Source organism: Terrapene carolina, unplaced genomic scaffold (assembly GCF_002925995.2).
Source record: "Terrapene carolina triunguis isolate 2854851 unplaced genomic scaffold, T_m_triunguis-2.0 Scaffold179, whole genome shotgun sequence".
In the NCBI taxonomy this organism is placed as follows: Eukaryota; Metazoa; Chordata; order Testudines; family Emydidae; genus Terrapene; species Terrapene triunguis.
In genome coordinates this window covers 12,464,399-12,490,088 of record NW_020664530.1, presented here as the reverse complement: position 1 = coordinate 12,490,088, position 25,690 = coordinate 12,464,399, and the positions used below count along the sequence as shown (strand labels likewise).

General features: G+C 39.5%; 1 protein-coding gene across 5 annotated transcripts in view; it reads left to right on the top strand.

Moving 5' to 3' along the window:
- The window catches only part of LOC113406994 (protein cordon-bleu-like), a 237,895-nt gene that overhangs the window by 151,623 nt on the left and 60,582 nt on the right, over positions 1-25,690 (top strand). For 3 of the 5 annotated variants that reach the window (XM_026654020.1, XM_026654019.1, XM_026654021.1), the window contains 2 exons: positions 21,048-21,177; positions 24,835-25,008. In XM_026654020.1, the coding sequence (XP_026509805.1) occupies positions 21,048-21,177; positions 24,835-25,008 (304 nt within the window). The remainder of the gene's footprint in view (positions 1-21,047; positions 21,178-24,834; positions 25,009-25,690) is intronic. The other 2 variants (XM_026654023.1, XM_026654022.1) reach the window with 1 other exon arrangement.

The window sequence follows — 25,690 nt, the reverse complement described above, 5'->3', positions numbered from 1 at the left end:
TATAGCATTAGTCTTTCACCTCTGTAAAAATTGCTTCATTTAGGTTACAGGAGAAAATAAGCTGGTCTCATCCTAGTTGCAATTCGTGCATACCATTCAAACACGTTGCAGCTTGACAAAGAAACACTGTAGAATTATGCATAAGAGTATACTGTTGGAAGTCTGAGACATGCCCAGGACCGGAATAGCAATAGTAGGATAAACTAGCAAAGCTGTGTGGGAAAGTGTCATTTTAGAAAAGGCTATCCTTACACTACTGGTATGCACTGTACACTAGAGACTTATAGGACCATACTTTGTAATAAGTCACAACTTTCTGATTGGATCTCATTGTGGTCTGTTAACCCTTTCTTATTTTCCAAAGACCTTGTAAGTAGGGACTTGTTGCTGTCCTTCATTTTGTACTAGGGGAAGGAAGCTATGTTATGGAAATAGCCAGGGACTAATGGAAGGAGGTGATTTAGCTTCATTGCAGGCTCGCTCGCGGTTCCAAGCCAGCTCCTTCATAAACATTCTGTGCGGCTGTGGCTCCCCGGACTGGGAAGGGAAGTTTCAGGGGCAGGGTGTGATGGAGCTGGTGTGGGGCCAGGCCTGCTGTCCTCCAAACCTGGCAGACTTCTGAGAAGAAATCCCATCTGGGTCTTTTTAGTGTTGTTCCAAGCAATAGTAACTCATTTTGTCTTCCTTCCCAGTGGGAGAGGAGGGGTTGAAGGAGGCATGGATAGCGTAGCACCAGAGTGACCTGTTCTGCCAAGGGCAGGAACTGAGGAGCACCAGGAAGGGGCTGCTCCCTGCACGACTGCCCCAAGCTTCACAGGATTGCTGTCTGGTTTCCCCTCTAGAACTTAGGATTTACAGGCCATACTCCTTTTCTCCAGCACAAGATTGAAAACATTCTCCCTCAGAGGACGAACAAGAGAGAAAACTATGTGAGATGAATCTCCTGGATTTTCCAGGTGGCTTTCCCCTTCTTTGGGTTCTTCTGTGGAAGGGTGGGGATAGTCCTTCCCAGGGAGAACGGAATATGCCAAATTAACTTCTTTTCCCCCAACAATCTCCTGTTCTTTTTTTTAAAAAAAAGTCATAATCCAAAATCTAACACTAAAAAGGCAATATAACCCTTATGCCATAGTTTCCACTCTTGCCTTACACATCTGCCTGATAGCACTATATGCCTAGATCAAGCCAATACAATTAGCCCCTACTAAATTCATTCACAATTTATTAGAAGAAAAAATAAGTCACAGTCCTCCACATTATGTACTTGTCTGATCACAGAATCAAAGTTGTTTAGTTTAAAAAAATTTTTTTGTTTGTTTTCCAAATTATTGTCCACACAAACTAATCAAATGACTGCAAATGTAAAATGCACAACTGAAAAATGTTATACATTGTTTTGGGGTTTTTTTGTAATAATCAATCCCCTTCCCCACACCCAATCTAAGATATTATAGGAAGAATTAGTAGCAAATCAAACTGGGGTTTTTTTGTTTGTTTTTTTTTAAAGAGATGATCTGTGAGCGTTTGGGGTTTCTTCCTCTTTCTAAATGAAGACAGCAACGAAGAGGATTACATTGTATTCAGAGAAATGGAGGAAATTCAATTCTCTTGCCAAAACAAACATCCGTGGACTTGTGTAGTCTACACATTTCAGTGCATGTGAAAATATTTGGTGTTGTAGAGTGACTTCCTTGAGTGGAAATAATACCAAAGCTAATAATGAGATTTTTCAGAGGGAGGAAACTGCAGCTATTTTAGTAATTTAACAGCTCAGATTTGTTTATGGATAGCTTCCTGTCTGACACATTCAGCTGAACAAGTTAATGTTTGAAGATGATTAGACATATTAATTTTAACTGCCTCTGACCGTGACATTGGGTGAGTTCATTAAAAACAGATGGAAAAATGAGCTTGCCCCTTCACCCTCAGTTGGCTTTCTTATGTCGTTGCGATAAACAATTATTGGTTTATAGTCTCTATTAATTTCAGTAACTAAGGCCGTCTTTGACTTCTGTCGTCACAATTTTTATCAAATTATCAAGGTAGCGTAACGATTTTTTATCCTTTTAGTCAGTCTGTATAATACTAAGCTCCACTTCTGTTACTGTAGCTAATTGAGAGATTGGTGTAACAACATCTGTATTGGCTTCACTTTATATTTGGTATTTCAGATAACTTGCAGGATGTATTTCAATATGAGAGGAGAGAGAGAGTGTGGTTTAGATTTTCAATAAAATAGCCAAATTCTAAAATATTTTGTGAATTGTATTTAAAATAATATTAAATAAGGGTGAGATTTTAAAAAGAGCCTAATGGGAGTAGGTGTTTTAATCCCATTAAATTTTAATAAGATTTGAGCCTAACTGCTTACAGTGTGGCCCCGTTTCCATAGCATCTGAACAGCTAACAATGTTTAATGGATTTATACTCATGACACTTCTGTCTGGGGGAGAAGAATTATCCCCATTTTAGATATGGGGAACTGAGGAACATAGAATCTAATTACTATACCCAACCTCACCCAGGAAGTCTGTGCTATAGCAAGGAATTGAACCAATATCTTCCAAGTGCCTGAGTAGCCCCCTAATCAATAGGATATCCTCCTCTTAACTCTGTAAGGCTTCTTTTAAAGTCCCGGCCTAAGTTGATTAGAAATTTTATTACTTTAAAATATTTTTCATAGTCTATTATACTTAGGTTTAAAATTTAGCACAGAATTTCTAAGTAGACCTGCACAAATAATGGATATTTTGTTTCCTTGGCAATTCTGAAAAAAAGGTCAAACCAAAAATGAAGTTTTTAGGCATTTGTGGCAAATCAAAAAAGTCAGAACTCATTTTGGAACAAATGTTTCATTTGGCCCAACTTGAATTGTTTGTTTTGATTCCGGCATTAAACAAAAGCAAAAGAGGACTAGATTCACAAAACCGACAGGGGAGGAGGAGGAGGTGCCACCTTTCTTCTTACTTTTAGCACACCGGGCTAACGCCCACCAGGTTTGAGTCCTCCTCTGCGTGATGGAGGGGAAGGGGAATTTAATCTAGGTCTCTCAGATCTCAGGCAGGTGCCTTAAAGATTGGGCTAAAGTTGTAAGAAGGGTGGCACCACCATGACCACTTGGACCTTCTCCAGCCATTTTGTGACTTCAGTAAACTTGACATGAATTTGTGAAGTTTCAGATCAACCAAAACTGCATTTTCTGCCCAGCTCTACTTATAATACCTTAGCCTCGTCAAGCATAGTCCAGTTAGTTTAGAGTGTGTCGTGGCCTAAAGTAAGCCTGCAGTATTGTCTTTTGATAGCCTTTACTTATATAACATGCAAAACAAGTATGTTAAAAGAATGCTATTTGGGTTACAAAATCCCAAAGTGAAGAATTGGGAAATAATAGATTCATAGATTCCATGGCCAAAAGGGACTATTGCGATCAGCTCATCTGACTTGCTGTATAACACAGGCCATGGAATAGCCCCCAAATAATTCCTAAAGCCGATCTTTTAGAATAGCATCCAATCTTGATTTTAAAAATTATCTGTGATGGAGAATCAACCATGACACTTGGTAAATTGTTCCAATGGTTAATGACACTCTCAGTAAAAGATTATGCTTTATTTCCGGTCTGAATTTATCCAGCTTCAACTTCCAGCCACTGGATTGTGTTATACCTTTCTCTGCTAGATTGAAGAGGCCATTATTAAATATTTGTTCCCCATGTAGATACTTAGACTGTAATCAAGTCACCCCTTAACCTTCTGTGTCTTAAGCTAAATATATGGAGCTCTATCACTATATGGGCAGTTTTCTAATCCATTAATCATTCTCATGGCTCCTCTCTGAATCGTCTCCAATTTATCAACATCCTTCTTGAATCATGGGCACCAGAAATGGACACAGTATTCCAGCAGTATTGACACCAGTGCTAAATACAGAGGTAAAATAATGTCTGTACTCCTACCCGAGATTCACTTGTTTAAGACCAAGGACAGAGTAGGCCTCACTGAGGGGGGGAAGACAATGACAAAAAATGTGGAAATGGCAGAGGTGCTTAATGACAAGAAGGTTGGTGGTGATGGGACATCTAAAATAGTGAATGCCCATGAAAATGAGGTAGGATCAGAGTCTAAAATAGGGAAAGAACAAGTCAAAAATTACTTAGGCAAGTTAGATGTCTTCAAATCACCAGGGCCTGATGAAATGCATCCTAGAATACTCAAGGAGCTGACTGAGGAGATATCTGAGCCATTAACAATTATCTTTGAAAAGTCATGGAAGACGGCAGACATTCCAGGAGACTAGAAAAGGGCAAATATAGTGTCCATCTATAAAAAGGGAAATAAGGACAACCCGGGGAATTACAGACCAGTCAGCTTAACTTCTGTACCCGGAAAGATAATGGAGCAAATAATTAAGCAATCAATTTACAAACACCTAGAAGATAATGAGGTGATAAATAACAGTCAGCATGGATTTGTCAAGAACAAATCATGTCAAACCAACCCGATAGCTTTCTTTGACAGGGTAACAAGCCTTCTGGATGGGGGGAAGTGGAAAATGTGGTATATCTTGACTTTAGTAAGGCTTTTGATACTGTCTCTCATGACCTTCTCATAAACAAACTAGGGAAATAGAACCTAGATGAAACTACTATAAGGTAGGTGCATAACTGGTTGGAAAATCATTCCCAGAGAGTACTGTATATACTCGTTCATTAGCCCGTTCGTTCATAAGCCGACCCCCCAAGATGGTTAGGTAAAAATAGCAAAAACTGTGTGACCCCTTCATACGCCGACCCTATATTTCAGGGGTTGGCAAACTTTGGCTCCCAGCCTGTCAGGGTAAGCCGCTGGCGGGTCGGAACGTTTTGTTTACTTGGAGTGTCTGCAGGCATGGAGCCCCTCAGCTCCCAGTGTCCGCGGTTTGCCGTTCCCAGCCAATGGGAGCTGCGGGAAGTGGCGCCATTTCCTGCAGCTCCCATTAACTGGGAACGGCAAACAAAATGTCCTGACCCGCCAGCGGCTTACCCTGACGGGGGCCGGGAGCCAAAGTTTGCTGACCCCTGCTATATTTTAAAAGCTGGCATCACAAGAAACACTCAAAAGTTTTGCTAGAATTATTTTAATGTAATCTAACGAAAAACCTGTTGTTGTTATAATAATAACTGAACAAATATGTATTCACCTTCAAAATTACAGTCAATATTTAAAATCAGTAAATGGATATTTAAAACAAGTAACTTAGAACAATATGAGACTTTAAAAAGTCTTAAAATCCTTCAAAGTCTGAATCAGTCTCTGATTCATCAGACAATTCATTAAACTCAACTTCAGTCACAGCTGCACCTGCATTGTCATCGTAGATGTCGGCAGCGTCGTCTTCAGAGTCAGATTCCTTCTCATCATCAGCCTCTGTTATGTCATCATCAAATATGGCATCATCTTCTGACCCATCGAGTGCATTGCTGATACAGCATTTCCTAAATGATTTTTCTACCATTTCCGAGGGAATGGACACCCACGCGTCCTTGATCCACTGGGCGACCAGATTGATTTTGGGCTTCATAAGATTCCCGCCTTTTGTCAACTTCGCCATGCCTGAGCACATCCATTCAGACCACATTTTGCGTAGCCTGTCTTTAAAGGGTTTGTTCAGGCAGACATCAAGCAGTTGTAGAACTGAAGTTAAGCCTCCAGGTATTACAGCCAAAGTAGTTTTCATATTTTTGGCCAGATTTTTCACCTCATCCGTCTTGTGTGCCCTGAACATGTCCCAAACAAGCATAGCAGGTTTCTTGAAAAGTGCTCCTGGTCTCTTATTCCACACTTTTTCCAGCCATTCAATAGTCCCACTTTCATCCATCTATCCCTTTTCGTGTGCACGTACGATGACATCAGCAGGAAATTTCATGTTTTTAGGCAAGGTTTTTCTTTTAAAAATAACAGGAGGGAGCTTTGATCCATTTGCCAAACATAATAAAACCACCGTAAAATGGATTTTTTCATGGCCAGTGGTTTTAATTAAAACTGTTTTTTCACCAACACCGGTTACCATTCTGTTGCTCGGGAGATTGAATGTCATTGGTGTTTCATCCATATTTCCTATTTGTGACAGTTCAAATGCATATTCCTTTCGATATTTTATAATAAATCTTTGGAAAGATTCGATTTTTTCTTCCAGATCTCTAGGCAGCTTTTCCGCTATCTTTGTTCGCTGACGAAGACAGAGACCATGACGGTTCATGGACCGAGTACACCAACCCACTGATGCGACAAACATTGACGGCTTTACTGACTTGTATTTGTCATCTTTCGACATTTGCAGAGCACGCAGACGAATTCCAGTTCTAGTGACAATGTACCCATTTTGTCGACATTCAACAACCCAATTATTGAGATCAGTCTCTAGCTCAGGAAATGAAGCACACCTCGTTGGACATTTTTTCCTTGCTTCTTGGCATGTCTCTTAGTGTTGTTTTATTTTTTTGCCATTCTCTTACTTGCTTCTCATTGCTACAGAATTCACGAGCAGCGGCGCAATTATTGTTTGCTTCTGCATATTCAACAACTTTAAGTTTGAACGCTGCATGATAAGAAGACCTTTTTCTTTTGATTTCACCGTTGTTCATTTTAAATACTAGTATGAAAATAGATTATTATTATAGTTATAGATTTTGTAGGACTTTATATAGGAATGTCACCTGCTTTATCACTGTCAAATTATTATTGTTCTTTTTTTATTTCAAAGCAGCCCTGTAGATTGGCATGTCTGTAGGGATAACAGGCTATTTCAATTTTATTAGAGATTCCATCGATTCTGCACGTTATATTTTCATATTGGCTCGAGACTTATGAGGTCCATTTCAAGCCAATCTAGTCCACTAAACAAAGCCTTTGCAACTTTAAAAGGCTGCAGTATTGGCATCAATAAATGGGTCGGCAAACTTTGGCTCCCGGCCTGTCAGGGTAAGCTGCTGGCGGGACGTTTTGTTTACCTGGAGCGTCTGCAAGCATGGAGCCCCTCAGCTCCCTGTGACCGCGGTTCGCTGTTCCCAGCCAATGTATTAGATATTCAATTCAATGATTCCATAGAATTTAAAATCATCAAATTTTGGTGTAGACCCGTTTATAAGCTGACCCCCGCTCTTTGATGCGTCACTTTTTTACCAAAAATATTCGGCTTATGAACGAGTATATACGGTAGTTATGAGTGGTTCACCGTCATGCTGGAAGGGCATAACGAGTGGGGTCCTGCAGGGATCGGTTCTGGGTCGGGTTCTGTTCAATATCTTCATCAATGATTTAGATAATGACATAGAAAGTACACTTATAAAGTTTGCGGACGATACCAAGCTGGGAGGGGTTGCAAGTGCTTTGGAAGATAGGATTAAAATTCAAAATGATTTGGACAAACTGGAGAAATGATCTGAAGAAAATAGGATGAAATTCAATAAGAACAAATGCAAAGTACTCCACTTAGGAAGGAACAATCAGTTGCACACATACACAGTGGGAAATGACTGCCTAGGAAGTAGTACTGCGGAAAGGGATCTGGGGGTCGTAGTGGATCACAAGCTAAATATGAGTCAACAGTGTAACGCTGTTGCAAAAAAAGCAAACACCATTCTGGGATGTATTAGCAGGAGTATTGTAAGCAAGACACAAGAAGTAATTCTCCATCATTGGGGATTTTTAAGAGCAGGTTGGACAAACACCTGTCAGGAATGGTCTATAATACTTAGTCCTGCCTTGAGTGCAGGGGACTGGACTAGATGACTTCTCCAGTTCTATGATTCTTTGCATCCCAGAATTGCATTAACTCTTTTGGCCCCAGCATCTCACTGGGATCTCATGTTCAGCTGATTATCCACTACAACTTCCAAATCTCTTCAGAGTCACTGCTTCCCAGGATAGAGTCCTTTGTTTTGTAATTATGGCCTATAGTCTTTATTCCTAAATATATACATTTAGCTGTATTAAAACATAAAGCATATTGTTTGCTTGCACCCAGTTTACCGAGCAATCCAGATCACTCTGAATCAGTGAACTGCCCTCTTCATTATTTACCACTACCCCAAATTTTGTGTCATCTGTAAATTTTATCAGTGATAATTTTGTTTTCTTCCAGGTCATTGATGAAAATGTTAAATAGCATAGGACCAAGAACTGATCCCTGTGGGATCCCACTGGAAACACACCCAATTGATTACGATGCTCCGTTTACCCTTAAATTTTGTGACCTACCATTTAGTCAGTTTTTATTCTATTTAATGTGTGCTCTTTAGTTTTAGGGATAGCTCAGTGGTTTGAGCATTGGCCTGCTAAACCCAGGGTTGTGAGTTCAATCCTTGAGGGGGCTACTTGGGGATCTGGGGCAAAATCAGTACTTGGTCCTGCTAGTGAAGGCAGGGGGCTGGACTCGATGACCTTTCAAGGTCCCTTCCAGTTCTAGGAGATGGGATATCTCCATTAATAAAAAAAAAATACATTGTTCTAGTTTTTTAATCAAAATGTGCAGTACCAAGTCAAATGCCTTATTGAAGGCTATGCACGTTACATCAACACTATTACCTTTATCTTCTAAACTTGTAATCTCATTTTAAAAAATCATTTTAGTTTGACAGGATCTATTTTCCATAACCCACGTTGATTTGCATTAATTATATTATGTATGACTGGCTTGACATGAGTAATTGGGCATGGTGAGGCAGGCTCCATTTTGGGGATTCAGGACTGGGAAGGTAAATTAATCAGCAGGCTTGAAACAGAAAGTCTGTGCTAACTAAGATAGGTAAATGTGTCAGTAAGCTAACAGACAGAATGTTTGTACTAGTTAAGATAACAGGGAACTATTTACAATGGACAAAATAAGCCTGAAACATATGATGAGGTTAAAAAGTAACTTGTGTTTGGACCGTGCATGGGCAAAGCATGCTGTACAGGTGTTGGTTCCTATAAAGTAACCAAGCCAATCCCCAAACGTGTAATGCAATGTATAGTAAATGCAATGTAATGTTTAAATATGTCTATAAAAAAGTTTGCTGTGTAAATGTAGATGTGTGGTTCCCACCGCCTATGCTTGAGTCTGATCAAGTGAGTTTTTGGGAAGCCAAGTAAGAAAAAGGTCTTGGAGAGAATCCCAATACATTACCATTCTTTAATTTTTTATTAACTGAGTGCCATATTAACTGCTCCATTATCTTGCCCAGGACTGATGTCAGGCTGGCAGGCATATAATTACATGGGTCATCCCATTTACCCTTTTAAAAAATTGGCACAACATGAGCTTTCTACCAATCTTCTAGAACCTCCCCGGTGCTCCAAGAGTTATTGAAAATCAGTATTAAGGTCCAGCTCCTCGGCCAGCTCTTTTAAAACTCTTGGATGCAAGTTATCTGGACCTGCTGTTTAAAAATTTCTGATTTTAGTAGCTTCTATTTAACATCCTCCAAAGTTACTAGTTGAATGAAAAAACTGTTGTCACCATATGATGAGACTATATATTTTTTTCCACAAATACAGAATGGAAATAGTTACTGAACACTTCTGCCTATTTTACATTATTATTGATTATTCTATCGTTTCCATCTAGTAATGTACCAATACTATTAACAGGATTATTTTATTCCAAATATGTTTTTAAAAACTCCTTGTGTACCTGTACTTCCTGTATCACTTTTCTGCAATTCCTAACTTCTGATTTATATTCATTACTATCAACATCCCTTTTCTTCCATTTATTATATCTTATGTTTTTATTTTTTATAGTTGCCTTCACTTCCCCTATAAATCAAATCAGTTTATTAACTAGCATAGCGTTCTCCTTCAGTTGTGGGATTGTGGCATTTTGGGCATCTAGTAGATGTTCTTAAATGATTCCCAATTATCATTCACATTTTTCTGATTATATTCTTCCACTACGCAGATTTGGCTCATAATTATTGTCAGTTTTGTGAAATTGGCTCTATTGTTGAAGCACCGTGTGTGTGTGTGTGTGTGTGTGTGTGTATGTATATATATATATATAACTAAAAATTAATGGTAGCTTAAGTACAAGTAATCATGACAAGATCACATTTATAATGTGCAAGCAGAATAAAGTCCAAACCAGATGGTGTGTGTGTGGGGTTTGGACTTTATTCTGCTTGCACATTATAAATGCGATCCTGTCATGATTACATGTACCTAAGCTACCATTAATTTTTAGTTATGTAATCAGTTCCTCCTTTATCTGTTAGGACAAGGTCTAATACAGAATTCCCTCATGTCAGCTGCAATGCTTTCTGAGTTAGGAAATCGTCATCTATGATGTTTAGAAATTCCAAGGATGTTTTAGTACTGGCAGCATGAGACTTCCAGCATATGTCACTCTCATTGAAGTCCCTCATGATTACACAGGTTCCCCCCCACCCACCACACACACACACATTGTAGATAGGTGAATAAGGAGGCAGTTGTTCTGTTCTCCACTGTGATTTTGTGGTCTGTAGCAGACACCAGATAATATCCCATCTTGTGCTTCATCTGTTAGGACATTGATCCATAAGCATCCAAGACCATTTTCTTCCAAGTTATCAGTGACTCAGAACCAGATAATGCCATTTTTGACATAGAGTTCTACTTCCCTTCCACTTTTGCCTACTCAGTCCTTCTTAAATAGGTTATAACCATTGATATTTTAACAATCCAGTTGTGCAAATCATCCCACCAGGTTTCAATAATACCAACTAGATTGAATTTATGCTCATAAATGAGCAATTCAATTTTTTCTTGTTTGTTACCTAGGCTTCTAGCATTAGTGTATAGGCAATTAAATAATTTCTTCTCTTCGTGTCCTATGCTTCCTTGATTTTGTTCTCAAAATGTCTTGATTTTGTGCTGAGTGCTCAGTCTTCCCTCTTTTTATCCTCCCATTGTGCTATTAGTTTAACTCTCTCCTGACTACTTTAGCCAGCCTGTCCCTGAGGATACTGGTCCCCCTTCTACTGAGGTGGAGGCTGTCTAAACTATACATGCCCCTATCCTCATAGAAGGTGGACCGATGTTCCAAAAAAACAAAGCCATCCACCCCACACCACTTACCGAGCCAGTGGTTCACTTCCAGAATATTCTGCCTTTTTTCTTCCTTCGCTCCTGGGACAGGAAGGATCTCAGCACACTTTCGAATTCCCTGAAGTCATCTACTGTCTGCAAGATATCCCATGGCACAATGTCATTAGAGCTGATATGAACCATCACCAGTGGATCCTTGCCCATCGACTTCAGAAGCCTATCCAGACTTAGAGGATGTTCTTAGAATGTTCTTTCAAGTATCTGTCTTCTTTGGATGGCTGGAGAAGTCTTTGCAGGCAAGTTTGATTTTCTTACACGTTGGTTCAAGCTGCCATCCACATGCGAGTCCCCCATCCTGTAAATAAGGCCTGCATTTTTTGTTCTGAGATGTATACATTTCCATTAACTCATCTCATTTGCTTGGGCCCAGTTTACCCAGAGATCCAGATTGCTCTATATCAGTGACCTGTCCTTTTCGTTATTTACCACTCCCACAGTTCTTGGGTCATCTGCAAACTGTATCAGTGATAATTTGGTGTTTTCTTCCAGATCATTCATAAAAATGTTAAGTAGTGTAGGGCCAGCAGAATTAACAGTGCCCATTCAAAGGGACTGTACTGGCATCGATCAGAGTAGAATCCGCATTAAATCTATGGATAATTGTCCATAGTAAATTACAACTACTTTATAGAATATCCTGTTCAAAAGTCAGCCTAAAACTGTTTCCATGTACCATGTTTCTGAATATCTCAATAGAGCCACAAGGTAATGATTTTTGTTGTGTTACATTAGGGATCAGAGAACGCTACTAAAATGCCCCACCACTGAAATGATCTCCTGTAACACAATGACCATATTTTGGGAGCTACTCAAAGAAACATCAGACCGTACTGACTTTATGCTTACAGTACATATGGAATTCAGTCACATAAATTCAATTTCTAGTCACATTATTCTATGGAGTGGGAAGGGAGGAATTCAGCATTGGCCAGAAACACTACACAGTTTAACTTAGTGTGATCAGCCCTCATAAAATTCCTTAGTGCTGTTTCTTTGAGAGGCTCCCAAAATCTGGTTTCTCGGTCAATGTATGCCAAAGGAAAGTCTAATAATGCCTGACCTGTCCTGAATGTATTAGACATGTGAGTAAATAGTGTGAAGGACATATTAATGTCAAACTGGGACTTCCTATGGCTGTTAGATTTAGGCAGGGTGAAGGGTCTGCTGTTCTGTGAAAATGCATGGAGCATCTTTTATATCACCAAGCTGAACAGACAGATTTATATCTCCTTTCTGCAGCTTAAAAATTTATCTCTGTGCTGTTGATTTCTTTAAAATGGCTCCTACTTGGTTCAAAACATTTTCTTCTCATCTGCAGTAAGTGATATACAAAATCACAGTGAAAACCTTACAAAGAAAAAAAAATCCCACCATTCTACCATATAAAATTCACACAATGCTACAGAAGCATCAGTAGAGTTGTTGTTGTTATACCAAGAGTTTGAACCTAATTAACAAGGCAGATAAATCATATCTTTTATGAGCAGGGCTTCCTGTAAATTCATTCTTCCTATTTCAAGATCTGCTTGTGTTCCTTGTGAAGGAGAAGAAAGACAGGGTGGTCTGATATGTATTCCCTGATGATACAATTGTTTGCCCAGTTAGAATATTAACTATGAAGGCTTTCACCAGGCCAGGATGTGCCACTCCTCCTTACACTCTGTAGGACCTTACTCCCTGTAGTGCCCCCTGCTGGCTTCAGGGGCACTACAGGCACTGTGTTCATCAGTTTCCCCTGCCTCAGGGTTTCCTAAGAATTCCAAAAGGGTGTAAAACAAAATTCCCCTGTTTGGGTTTTACTTTATTAAATGTAAATAAATTAGATATAAAAAATCTCTCCCCCTGAGTTCTGAAGTTGCAGGCCCCTCCTTCTGGGGGCCTGAGTTTCTTAGTCGTGGCCCCTCTTGGCAGGGCTCAAGGGTGCACAGCCTTCCTCCTTGGGGCTTACAGTTGTCTGTTCCAGTTCAGTCTCTACCTTAATCTACGGCAGCCCTCACCTGTAGCCACTTTTCTTCTGTTGCTGTCCTCTCTAGGGAGCTGTTCTCTCTGGGAGCACAGCATCCCGGCTCCTTGCTCTAATGAGCTCTCTTGGGAGCTACTCTCTTCAGACACTACCTCTCTCCCTGAGCCTGGCTGAGTCCTAGTAATCTTTTATCGAAGTCATTAGCTAAACAACTGCCAATCAGTTACGTAAGGATTGAGTTGCCTCCAGGTAGGGCTGAGTTGGCTCATTCTCCCTTAAAGGAGTCTGTCACAGGTAGGCTGGCCCCTGACGTCACTTAAAAAGCCACTCCCACTGTCCCAAGTAGGCTGATAGAAATACATGCAAGTAAGAGTATCAAAGTCTGGCTGGCTGAAATCAGAGAAGATGTCAACTCTGTCAGTTATGGCTCAGCATAAGTAAGGGTGGCAGAATGCGGCCCATAGTCAGTACGTGATTTAGTATATGTGCATTCTTCTTTTTGTCCAAGTACATGAATCTGTAAAATACAAAAAATAGTTATCTATCAAACACCCACTGGACCGTCTCCAGTACGGTGGGTAGTACACTACACAAACAATTAAAAACTAAAAAACCAACAAAGATGAGAGCAGTCAATAAAATAACAAAGAATAAAGGAGGAAACATTACAGAAAAGGAGGAAACGAGAGGGAGTGAGAGCTGGAAGGCAAGAACATCTCACCAGCGAGCGCTTACCCCGCAAGGTCTTGGTCACACATTGACCTAAAGATGATAACTTGTATGTATGTGTTCGGACTACAAGAGGCGTTCAGAAAGTTTCTAGCCTGACAAAGGAAAAAGCATAATTTGCATTCAGTTATTTGTTTATTTTTCAATAAGTCCCCTTTGATATCAGTGCACTTGGTCCAGTACCGCTGCAGCTTGACTATGTCTATCTTGTAGACACCCTTGTCCTGTATGTCTAGAAACCCATGGACTGCTGCAATCATCTCATCATCACTGAAACTCTTCCCACAACGGTCTTCCTTCAACTTAGGGAGCAGGTAGAAGACTGAGGGAGCCAAATCTGGTGAATAGGCTGGATGGGAAAACCATGTCTCATCCTGAGTTACAATCCTGCTCGTGAATTTTTTGGGTTTACTTGAAAGCACCTCAGAAGTTCCCTGGAAAAGTCAGGTTGTGCTCTGTTCTGATCAATACTCAATGTTCTGGGCACCCATCTTACTGACACCTTTTTCCATGCTCAAGGCTTCACTGAGGATAGGTGTGGAGCGAATCAGGTCTTTGGCCTGTGAATAAGGAGTGGCTGGCATTCGGCAGACCAGCATAGTGAGTGTTGGCAGGAATATTGGGGATATATTGGAAAGAGTGACAATGAAAAATTGACAAGCACAATGGGAGTGCCTGGCCTGTAGGCAGAGCATGGGCAAAATTTAAGGGTCAGAGCTAATGCTGGAGTTGAAAGCTTACTTGATAATCTTCTGACGTTTGAACTTTTTGTTGTTTATTTTGTGTGAAAAAGTTCATTATCCCTTTCGGGTCGTATTCTATCTGGATATGTCCCTCTGTACCATATTTACATAATCTGTTCCTGTCAATTGCTAATGTCCATAATGTGCCCACTAGAATGCTATTGAATGAAACTCTCAGGTTTTAGCCAGATAGGACTCCGTTTCCCAACCACTTTGACACATCATTTTTTCTTGGCATTGTTTGTAATACACTTTTAGTTTTTAGTATCTACCGAAATCTCATCTCTAGGCCAAAAATGTAATTCAAGTTTTGAACTCTCACAAAAGTAAAATGCACTCACCATGTTCCTCAAATGCTTTGTCTGTAATACTGTAAATATTTTCCAAAGTAATACATAAGCCAGTGACATGAATTTAATAGAAAATCGCCTTTTGCATCTTGTGTGGCCTCACCAATAAAGGAGGCAGAAGAGGTGAACAGTATTTGTCAGATTTAGGTCACATAGGACTATTTTAGTTCAGTTTTATGGTAGTAGCCCGTACTCAAAGAACATTTTAAAAACATGTCCTGAAGTTAACGTTGCTCTTTATTTATTTGTTGCATAACCAGAAACTCACCTAATCATCTCATCAAGCTTTCTTAAAAACGCCACAAAAGCGAAACACAAGTGCTGAGAACAGCAAAATAATCTATTGCACTCAGTAAGGGGCTCTTATAACAAAGTTTGGATGGGAAATTACTTCAGATAATATTGTTAAGGCTTGATTTCTTTATAAAAGAAGCAGCCAGCCATAACAAATTATTTTCAAGTTCTATTGTTTTGGTATATACGATTGCGAAAAAGAAACACAATGTTCTTTGTGTTTTTTGCCATTTATGTTTAGCCTCCTAGATAGATTTACCAAGGTTGACATTAAAGAACCACTTCCAACAATTTTTATGACCCAGTCTTGAACTAGACACTCTTTACATACGTATAGCATTGCTAGTTTTAAACAAGCTTTTCATCTTCTTTATTATGTGTTTGTGAGTACATCGCACTTAGCCAACAGGATAAGAGAAGCAATATTTTTGTGTAGTTGACTAAGCCTTCATTATTGAAGTGGTTGGTGCATTTGATATTTTTTTTCCTTTTTCTGTAATATTCAGGTTGTTTGTGTCTCTACACATCTATCTAAGCTCAGCCCTGAAAGCAAGTATCACTGGTAAATAAGTATGCAAGCTGAAAATAAGCTGCTATCTGCAGAGGATTCTTTCCTCTTGGTAGAGTAGGAAGTAATACATCTTTGAGGAATTTGACGCACCAAGCTAATGCCTTTCACATGCGAGTTCTTATTCACCAAGTGCCAAAGGATCTTTATCATTTACAGAGGAAAATTCTGTTATGCTACTCGCCCCTTTGGTTCTCAAGACTTCTAGTCTTTTATCTCTCTTCCACCAGTCTGCCCAGTTTTCTCCAAAGCAGTGGAAATGGCTGCTTTGCCTGCGGGAATGCAGAGTGAACATGGAAGCTGTTACATGCCAGTAGAACATCCTGTGGAATAGGTGATGATTAAAAATGATCCCAAACAGAAACCCTGCATCCAACCACCCTCAGATGTTGAGAAAGTTTAAATCCATATCCTGCCTTCCTGGTTATCTTCATAATGGCCAAGCCGAGTCCTCAGATCCAAACCTTACTGAATTTGGGGACATTTCAGATTTGAATTTCAGGTCTCAGCCCCACCTTTAATTTTGACCCTTTTTTCTAAGATATTATCCTGAAAGTTGGAGTTACAGAGATCATTTATTTTCTCTTAGCAGTGATCTAAAATGCCATAATGAATAAAGTAACTTATTTCCTTCTGACAGGTTTCAGAGTAGCAGCCGTGTTAGTCTGTATCCGCAAAAAGAACAGGAGTACTTGTGGCACCTTAGAGACTAACAAATTTCCTTCTAAATGCCTGATTGCTGCTTAATTCCTCTACAAACACAACAGACATGGACAAGAAAATGTAACATTAGTGGTCCTCCGTCTAGCTCCTCCTTCAGCAAAACAAAAGCATGTTGAGCATACTAGAGTGGACACAGAGTTTCCCACATTCAATTAAAGATTGGACTGTCTGCTGTACGTTAGCCTCTTCAAAACCATCAGATATATTGGCTTATAGGGACTTTCTTTGAGATTGGCCTTTTATTGAATTTCTATCAATTGCAGTCAGTTCATGACAAAGAAGATAAGAAATGAGCTCTTTAGAGACAGGTTCTAACCTCAGTGACCCCTGTGTAAATCTGGAATAACTCCATCGATTTTCAAAAGTGACAAGTGAATTTTGCTGCCTCTGTTTTTGGATGCCCAACTTGACACCTCTAAGTGCTGAGTGTCTCTATAAATCAGACCACTTTCAAGTGTCCAGCATTAGGCACCCAAAAATTGAGTCCTCAAAATAACTAGTCACTTTTGAAAATCTTGGCCTCTAATTATAGCTAACTTCACCGTATCTTAAACTTTACATAGAAGTGTATATATGCACATATATTTACTGTATGTAATATAATGGAGTTACTGGTAAATATAAGTCCCAGGCAATATATGTTTCAAATTTACCACTCTCTATTATGGTTATGTTCTTTCTTATGATGATACAGCTGTAACTTGAAGTCTGAACGTTTGCTTTGTAAAAATGTCAACCACCTACTTAGCACTTTGAGATCGTTGGATGAATAGTGCTAATGTGGTAAATGTACCTCAACTGTAACTCAGTTGACATAAGTGCAAAGAGATGGTAAATTTGCCACTGTAAGTGCAAGAATTTATTTTTAACTTATTTTACTTTTTGTTTTATCTTGATGCATTGTCACTTTTCTGTTTTGATGATGGAAATTCCTTGTATTGGGAGGTGCCATGCTGGACGCTCTGAATTTGAGGGCTGCAGAATAGCAGATGTTGAAAAAGATACAGTAGCTACTTTAGCAGTAACACCAGTTAGTTTAGGGCCTTCTTATTCCACCAAAATTCCAACCTATATTTTCCAATCTAGGGTACAGTTACTGTGATGCCTCACAGCCACTCATTACAACTCTTCTAGATCCTGTCTGTTTCTATTTGTCATGAAATAGCTATTTGTCAACTGAATGCAAGTCAGGCGCACTGTGCATACAGGGTATAATACTCTCCAAATAAAGGACCACTGCTCACAGTCATGTGCCCTCACACCCACACAGTGCAATAGTTATTAACTCTGTTTTTTATTTTGTGTAGAATTGTGTAGAGCTCAAAATAGCTTCATCAGCTGTAAATGAATTTCTTATGAATACAGAAGAAAACTAGCCTACTGCACCTACGTATTCATTCAACAAATTACGTTGGTGGCAAGTAACATGTATTTGGAACCAGTTTCAAGCTTCAGCAACAGTTTTACATTCAAATGCTGAGTTGATAGAGCACAGAGTTTTCTCTAAAATATGTATACCTTTTGCTTATTTCCAATACTTGATTCTTTTAAAAGTATTATTCATTTACCTCCCAGGTAGAGAGAAATATTTGCCTCGGTTTTATTAATAATGTAGTATTTACATAGTCCTTTATAAGCTAGGCCTTCACTACTTCTGTGATAACCAGTCTCTGGCTGGCAGTAACGTTGGAGTAGGGTGGTCTCTCACTGCCCAGGTTCAGTTAGGTTGGGACCAAGGACAGGAGTTCTCTGGCTCAGGATCTTTGGTGGTGGTGATTTCTTTACGCAGTGGTAGCATTCCAGGTGGAACTGTACAAACTCTCAGGAAAAAATGGTGCTTCTCTGAAATAGTTCACAATATAAAAAGACTAAAAGAAATTGAAGGTGGGACATGGGGATAAAACACATGTGCAAAGTGATCAGTGAGTTGACAGGCAAACTGCAAACTTCTTATTAGTTCCAAGTTTAAAATTTTTGTAAATCAATCAGTCAATCTAGTTTATATCTAATATATCTAATTTATATAACAATGTAGTTTGTATCTAATATATCTATATGTCTGGTATCTATTTGTTTTGGATTTATTTGTGTGGCTCATCACTTAACTGCTGCCTAGTAGGCAATTTATTACTAATTTTCTCATAAAAATGTAGTATTTAATAAATGCATGGCTTTCAAATATTTCCTTGATGTAATTATCTATACTATCAAATTGTGAACAAAAACCCCAGCAGTTTATTTCTCAGCAGGGCTTATGGCAATCATCCAAAAACTGGGGTTGTGTTCAGAACACTGAGGAAATAAAAATGACACCCTCTCTCACTTCTCATTCAATAGATGTGTCTAAGCTCTGATTCATACATCATCATCAAAATTGCTAGTTCAATTCTAACTGAAGAATCTTCATTTTTGCTGATGTTCCAAGAAGCTGGAGCACCATTTTCACATTTTAGGCTGAGTTGAGGCACCAGCAGTTAGGAAAACTGGGCCCTATTCATCATTGCCCTTTGGCCCTTTTAACATCTCCTGGCATGTCTTTCATTACACCCAGATGTAGAACTTGCTTTGTCAGCACCTCCTCCACCACAGCCCTAGTCACAAAGAGTGTTCCAGGAAAAGCTCCTTTTTACTTTAATGTGTTGTCTTCCCATTCCTCTCCCTCCCCACCCCTCAAAAAAAGAGTAGGAACTAAGGTCCCAGTTCAACAAAGCACTTAACTACATGCTTAACTTTAAACATGAGCTCGGACGCTTTGCTGAATTGGGCCCTAAGGTCTGCAGAGTTTGGCTCACAGATTTTTAAATATAGTTTAAAAAAAACCACTCTGATTCCCATTGCGTAACAGCATTTGCTATTATGCAGATCCTTCTAAACTTGTTACCAGTCTTCACTGGCTTATATAAACTTTTCTTAGCATCTAGAAACCAGATTTAAATATGGTAGACAAGGGGGGAAATGTAAAATTTCTTGAACTTTAAAATTAATAGAGCATAGTGTTCCACTGCAATAAAGTTGCTAGAGGGATCAGGAAAATGATCCCCAGACAAAGTACTAATGTAGAGAAACTTTTTCCTTCTACTAATTTTCCATGCACTATTCCTGGGGCTGGTCTTTCCAGACACCAAAGCTTGTGTTGTTAGGAGATGTTTTCGCTAGCATTTATTTGTCTGGTTGCACCTGTGTGGAGATTTCATATTTTTACCACGTGATCTTTACCATAAAGTACAGTAATGATTGAACTGACATGGAAGTATTTTGCTGGCACTGTGGAACAAGATTGGTTTAAATCGGGTACTACTCTTTCGTAGACCTTGTTAGGGACTCAGTCATGTATCCCAGATATTGTCAGGATGCACTGAATGCTTATGAAAGATGCTTTCACATGCGATTGCTCAGCTGAAACTTTGATAGTAGCCTTTAGCATTGTGAAGATATTGTTTGCTATATTGTCATCCTCCACAATAAATATATGTGTTCATTAATGCTTCTGGAAAAAATGTAACCTTCCCGGCCCCCCACCACCGCATGTTTGTTAGTTTCTGCTCAGTAGAGTTTCAGGACAGGAATACCAGCTGTATTGCAAGTGATGATGGAGGTGCATAGGCAGAGCTGCATGTATGGGAGGCTTCCACAGCTGCTGTCTATATTAAGTTTGTCTCAGACTCGTGCTATTAGTACCTCACAAACACTCTGTTCACTTAAAGATTCAAAATGGAGGACATATAACAGCCTAACCTGTTTCCAGTAAATTTTTTTCAGGGTCATCAATAACATAGAGCCATGCACACACACAACCGTATTCCAATAAACTGCAAAAAACATTGTGCCATCCAACAACACTCTAGTCACTTGTGATAATTGTTTTTTTGTAAAAGGATCTAGTAAGCTTTTAAGTCATGACTGACGAACTTCAGCATTTTGCCTTTATTTGAAGCCTCAGCACCTCATACAGCCAAATCTTCAAAAGCTCGCTTGAAAAGTACAACAGTCCAACATAGGCACTTGGCCACATAACGCAGGACTTGTGGGTCTGATTCCTTTCCTACTTATACCAGTGTAATTCCATTTGTTTCACTGGGATTGCTCATGATTTACACTAGTGTGAGAAGAAAATCAGGGAAATGAGAGCTAATCAGGCCCTACATGAACAACATTGAGTAGTTAGCCATAATCCAAAGGCTATAGACACCAATAGAAAGATATCAGTGAGCTTTGGATTGGGTATTTTATGCACACACCTTTCAGGAGCATGCATCTCAGAATATTTCGCCCACTAATTCCCAAGATCAACAAATACACATACTTGTACACCCGCCTTTCACTTTTGCAGACTGGAACTCCTTCTCCTACTGAGTCGCTGTATCATCCCTTCTCTTCCAATCTTACCTTATAATGTCCCTTTTAGTTTAGGACTGACTTTCATTACAAAGCATCATGGCGATATTCTGAGCTGAAGTACATTTATGTAAGAAACAAATTCTGTGACCTGCTGTATATTTCTGTTACTGATAATGCAGGAAACCTAAAATTACATCCTTCACCATGTGGATTTTTCCATTTGTGTTTTGCTAGATTCCACAAGGGGCATCACAGAATGATTTACAGAAAAAAAAGAGACGTGCCCCTCCACCACCGACTCCTCCTGTTCCTGTCATGCCAAACAGAACAGAAGAAAAGGAAGACAAGAGGAAGAGCACAGTGGGTAAGCGCTTCTCGTCTCTTCTTCCTCGAATCCAATGCATGTGCTTTATGTGGCACTGCTTGCTGTTTGAAGATTCCCTAAAATGGCCCCTTGCGTTGGAAACTATGTAATCTTGAAAAATATTTATCCTAAAGAATGAAAGTCTGGTAATTAAGTGTTTGAGGTTCACAGAGTTTTGAAAGGTGAATAATATTGCTTGAGTGAGTAGAATGTTTTTGCATGGCACTTAAAGGTGCTTTGGAAAATCCCACTCCGCTTTTGCTCAACTCTCCTCCCATTGAAGTCAGTTTCATCACTGAGTTAAATGGAAACAGAGTTAGGCCAACACTATGCCCTTCTGAAGATGACCTCCCTGCCCATTCCCCTGCCCCAGTTGAATGGAGTTTGGACCCAAGGGGCGACTTCTATGGAGAGAGGGAGATTCTCAGCTGATGTAAATTGACATACCACCAAAAAAAAAAAAAATTTGCCAGAAGCTGGGAATGGGCGACAGGGAATGTATCACTTGGTGATTACCTGTTCTGTTCATTCCCTCTGGGGCACCTGGCACTGGCCACTGTCGGAAGACAGAATACTGAGCTAGATGGACCTTTGGTCTGACCCAGTATGGCTGTTCTTATGTTCTTACACTTCAGTTGTTATAGCTCCATTCTCTTCAATGCATCTATGACAATTTGCACCAGCTGAAGGTCTGTCCCACTGTTTTCAAAGCCATCGCCCTTGCTGCTGTTGAATACACTTTTTCCGTTGTCCCATGATGGTTTTACGTCAGTGGAGTATGTTCCATAAAGTTTTGTTCTTGTCTTCCGTCTTGTTTGAGATGAATCTGCATTAATAGAGTCTTTAGCTAATCAGTGCAAGAAAAGAACGGATAGGTTCTGCAATAAATTTCATACATACCTCAAGAAAATAAAGAAAATTATAGTTTTCAGTTTTATGCAATATAACTCATTTACTCACACACAGATAGAAAGAGAGACTGAGAAAAAGCCCTCCAGATATTTCAGGTCACTGGGAGTTTTGTCTGTGTGAGGACTGCAAGATTATTCCCTTAGATAAGAAACTGATTTCTGAAAGATATGAGTTAATAACCCCTCGCATTGGAACTCATTATCCAGTACATTAAGGGAATCATTTAAAATGTGCTACAGTAGACTTGGTACACTCCAGGTTGCACCTTCGACCTCAGCATTTTCACATAGCACTGAAGACTGCATATATGATACCATAAATGAACACCCTGTCATGTATAATTGCTAACATTACAAATGCTTCACACTTTAGAAAGAAACCTCTTAGCTTTGTTTCAACATTTATTTTCAGTAAATGCCTCACATTTAATGCGTCAGCATTTATGTAGCAGCAGGAGTCCATTATCCTGTAACATATTTGACTCCATTGACATCTCTTATTTAAACTCTCAAAGGAGAATGCTATCGCTGTGCAATATAACACAATCATTTTCAGAAAATTGGCTGCCTGTTAACTATTGCGGATGTCACAATCTGTCGTTCCCAATGCCTCCCCTTGAAAACCACAAGTCATTACTGATAACATTTGGTGTTTTAACTTGATGCCAATGTTAACTTTATTTTATGTCACTGTTTGAAAGGTTACAAATGAAATAAAACAAAACAGACCCGCTCATTTCTATCCACAGCTATATAGATAGGTGTCTTTTGGCCAGACCCTTAGTTGTTGTAAATCGGCACAGCTCAATTGACTTTACTGGAGCTTTGCTGATTTAAGGATATGTCGCATAATAATCCCCTATATATTTTTCATTTTCTGCTGCAGTCTTAGATTAATATAATTATAGACACACAATGTTATAATGAGGGAAGCTTGGTAAAACAGCTTCTCTTTGGGGCGCTAACTATGAAACCATGAGACAGCACAGATGTGTCAGGAAGCAAAAAAGAAGGAGCTAACAAAGCAAGACTGTATAGAGAAAAATTGCTACAGGAAATAGACAGCAGCGTGATGGGGCAGATTAAAATACCTCCTCCCACCCTGACCATACTAATCGGAATGTAAAAATCATGGAAAAAACACTCTTAAACTGGCAAACGGGTCAGATCAAATATTTAACACCAAATCACTTATACTGACCCCAAAGTGCTGTGCCTAATTCTCTTAAAGCAGTCAAAAACGTCACTGGGGTTCAGCATACTTATGGGCATTAAATTGTTCCTTGAACCTTTATCAGCTGGATGTAGCCTATGAAAACCCTATTCAGTTAAATCTTTTCCAGCCTTCTTGCTCCCACTACATTGCTGCACTAATGCATGCAAGACCATGCTTTGAAGGCCTTGTAAGAAGAAGTCTAAAGATTTATCCATCCCACAGTGCCAAAATTAAATCCTTTGGGGAGGGTTGGGTGAAGTTGGCTGATTGATAGCTCAGAGCTATTCCTAGTGGTTCAATAATTCCACTTAAGGTTTGGTTAAGCTGGAGCCTTCCCATAAACACAGAAGAAAGTTTGAGATACGGTCAGAAGGCACAGGGGCCTGCTGGATTTCAAGAGAATGTCAGTGGTAGCCGGGTATGACTCCAGCACTATCACAAATGGAGAACATGTTCTTCAGACCTATGAATTATCACGTCTCTTTGTCTTACTCCAAAAGAAGAGAGAGATCTGGCTTCTATCAAGACCAAACATCTCCAGGGTTTACCTACCATCAACTGCAATCAGGGTGTGACACTGCTGATATTTATTAATATGTTTAATAATGTAAAGGACACCCATTTATCCCATTTAGTATGCATGGTACTAAATTAAGTACTGTTCTGAGGCTCTAAGCATTTCCGACACAGGTTGAAAACGCCATCATACAAACAGCAACAAAACCAGCAGCCTCTGCCCACTGTCAAAGCCAAAAAGAAAAAACTATAAAAAGAAAATGAAAGCCCAAATAGCACATCCATTCTGAAATACCAACTTTCACCATTCCCCTGCCTCCTCAAAGAGTGAGGGAAATAGTTTTGCATAGTATCCTATAGGTCAACAGATGTGGGCTGTGTCAGACCAAGGGACCAAGAGACCCTGGGGGTTTTCGCCTTCCTCTGCAGCATGGGGCATGGGTCACTTGCAGGTTTAAACTAGTGTAAATGGTGGATTCTCTGTAACTTGAAGTCTTTAAATCATGATTTGAGGAGTTCAGTAACTCAGCCAGAGGTTAGGGGTCTATTACAGGAGTGGGTGGGTGAGGTTCTGTGGGCCTGCAGTGTGCAGGAGGTCAGACTAGATGGTCATAATGGTCCCTTCTGACTTTAAAGTCTATGTGTCTAAGGGAGAAACAAATTTAAAAAAAACCCACCTTCAGGAAGATATTTTCTGTATAGTGTTTTTAAATTAGTGTGTTTTACTATTTGCCAAAACAGCAATTGAGATTTATGCTGATTGATGTGTATAGATTGTGACATACATGTATAAATTGGGCCTGATTCTTATCTCGTGTAGCTAAATTTAACACCAGCATATATCTGTCAACTTTCTCCTGGTTTACATTGGTGTGAGTGAGAGCAGAATCAGACCCAGACAGAGTGGATGGTTGGGGGGGAGCAGGTGAATACACACACTTCTGTGTGTTTTAAAAGAAACATACAAATAATTGACTTGACAATAAAATAACTAGCTAATTGATCCTCCTGTAGGTAATGGACGACAGGTGCCACAAAAGCCTCCTAGAGGCAACACACGTGGTCCACCCCAGTTAGTGATTCCCCCACCCCCACCTTACCCTCCTCCTGATACAGACATTATGGATCCAACTGACTATTACAGTGAAGCACCAGATGTTACAGCACCAACAAACCTGGTACCTAAACGTATGTTTAAACATCTATGTATTTGCTCTTCGTTTCTTTTAGCGGTTACTGTCAAGGATAGCTTTTCCAGATTTTCCTTTCTGTTCTCCAGACATACATGTTTTTCTTTTCCAGCCTCTTCTTTAGAAATGCTCAATGCATTATATCCATATGATTAATTAATATGAGGTGAATGAAACATTTGCTTATAGATAATATTGCTACAGCTGCTTAGCTCTTATATGGAGATGTGTAAATATGACTATCAAAACATGCAGTTTCATGCATTTCAAAGCAGAAATGTGTGGTTTCGTATTCGATTTGTTTCTGCATAAGCATTCTCCCCCTCCATCCAAAGACACATAGGTGCAATAAACTATTGAGCAACCACTGTAATCTATCAGATTAGTATTTCCCAAGCTTTTGCAAGCTGAAATCCCCTTTCAAGAAAATCAATCACACCCACCATGTACTGTTAAAGGCCTACTCATCTTAATATGTATATTTTCCATGCCCACCTGGCTAGCCCTGGGTGCACTCTCTCCCTTGGGAAATCTTATCAGACAATGCAATGTGATAGTTGTGACATTCTTCCTTATTTGTGTGAAACATGGTTGTATTTTCAGAGTTATCATATAGACTTGACTATTTTCAAATCTTGGTACATGATCTAAGACTCAGATCCTGCAAATGACTCCACATG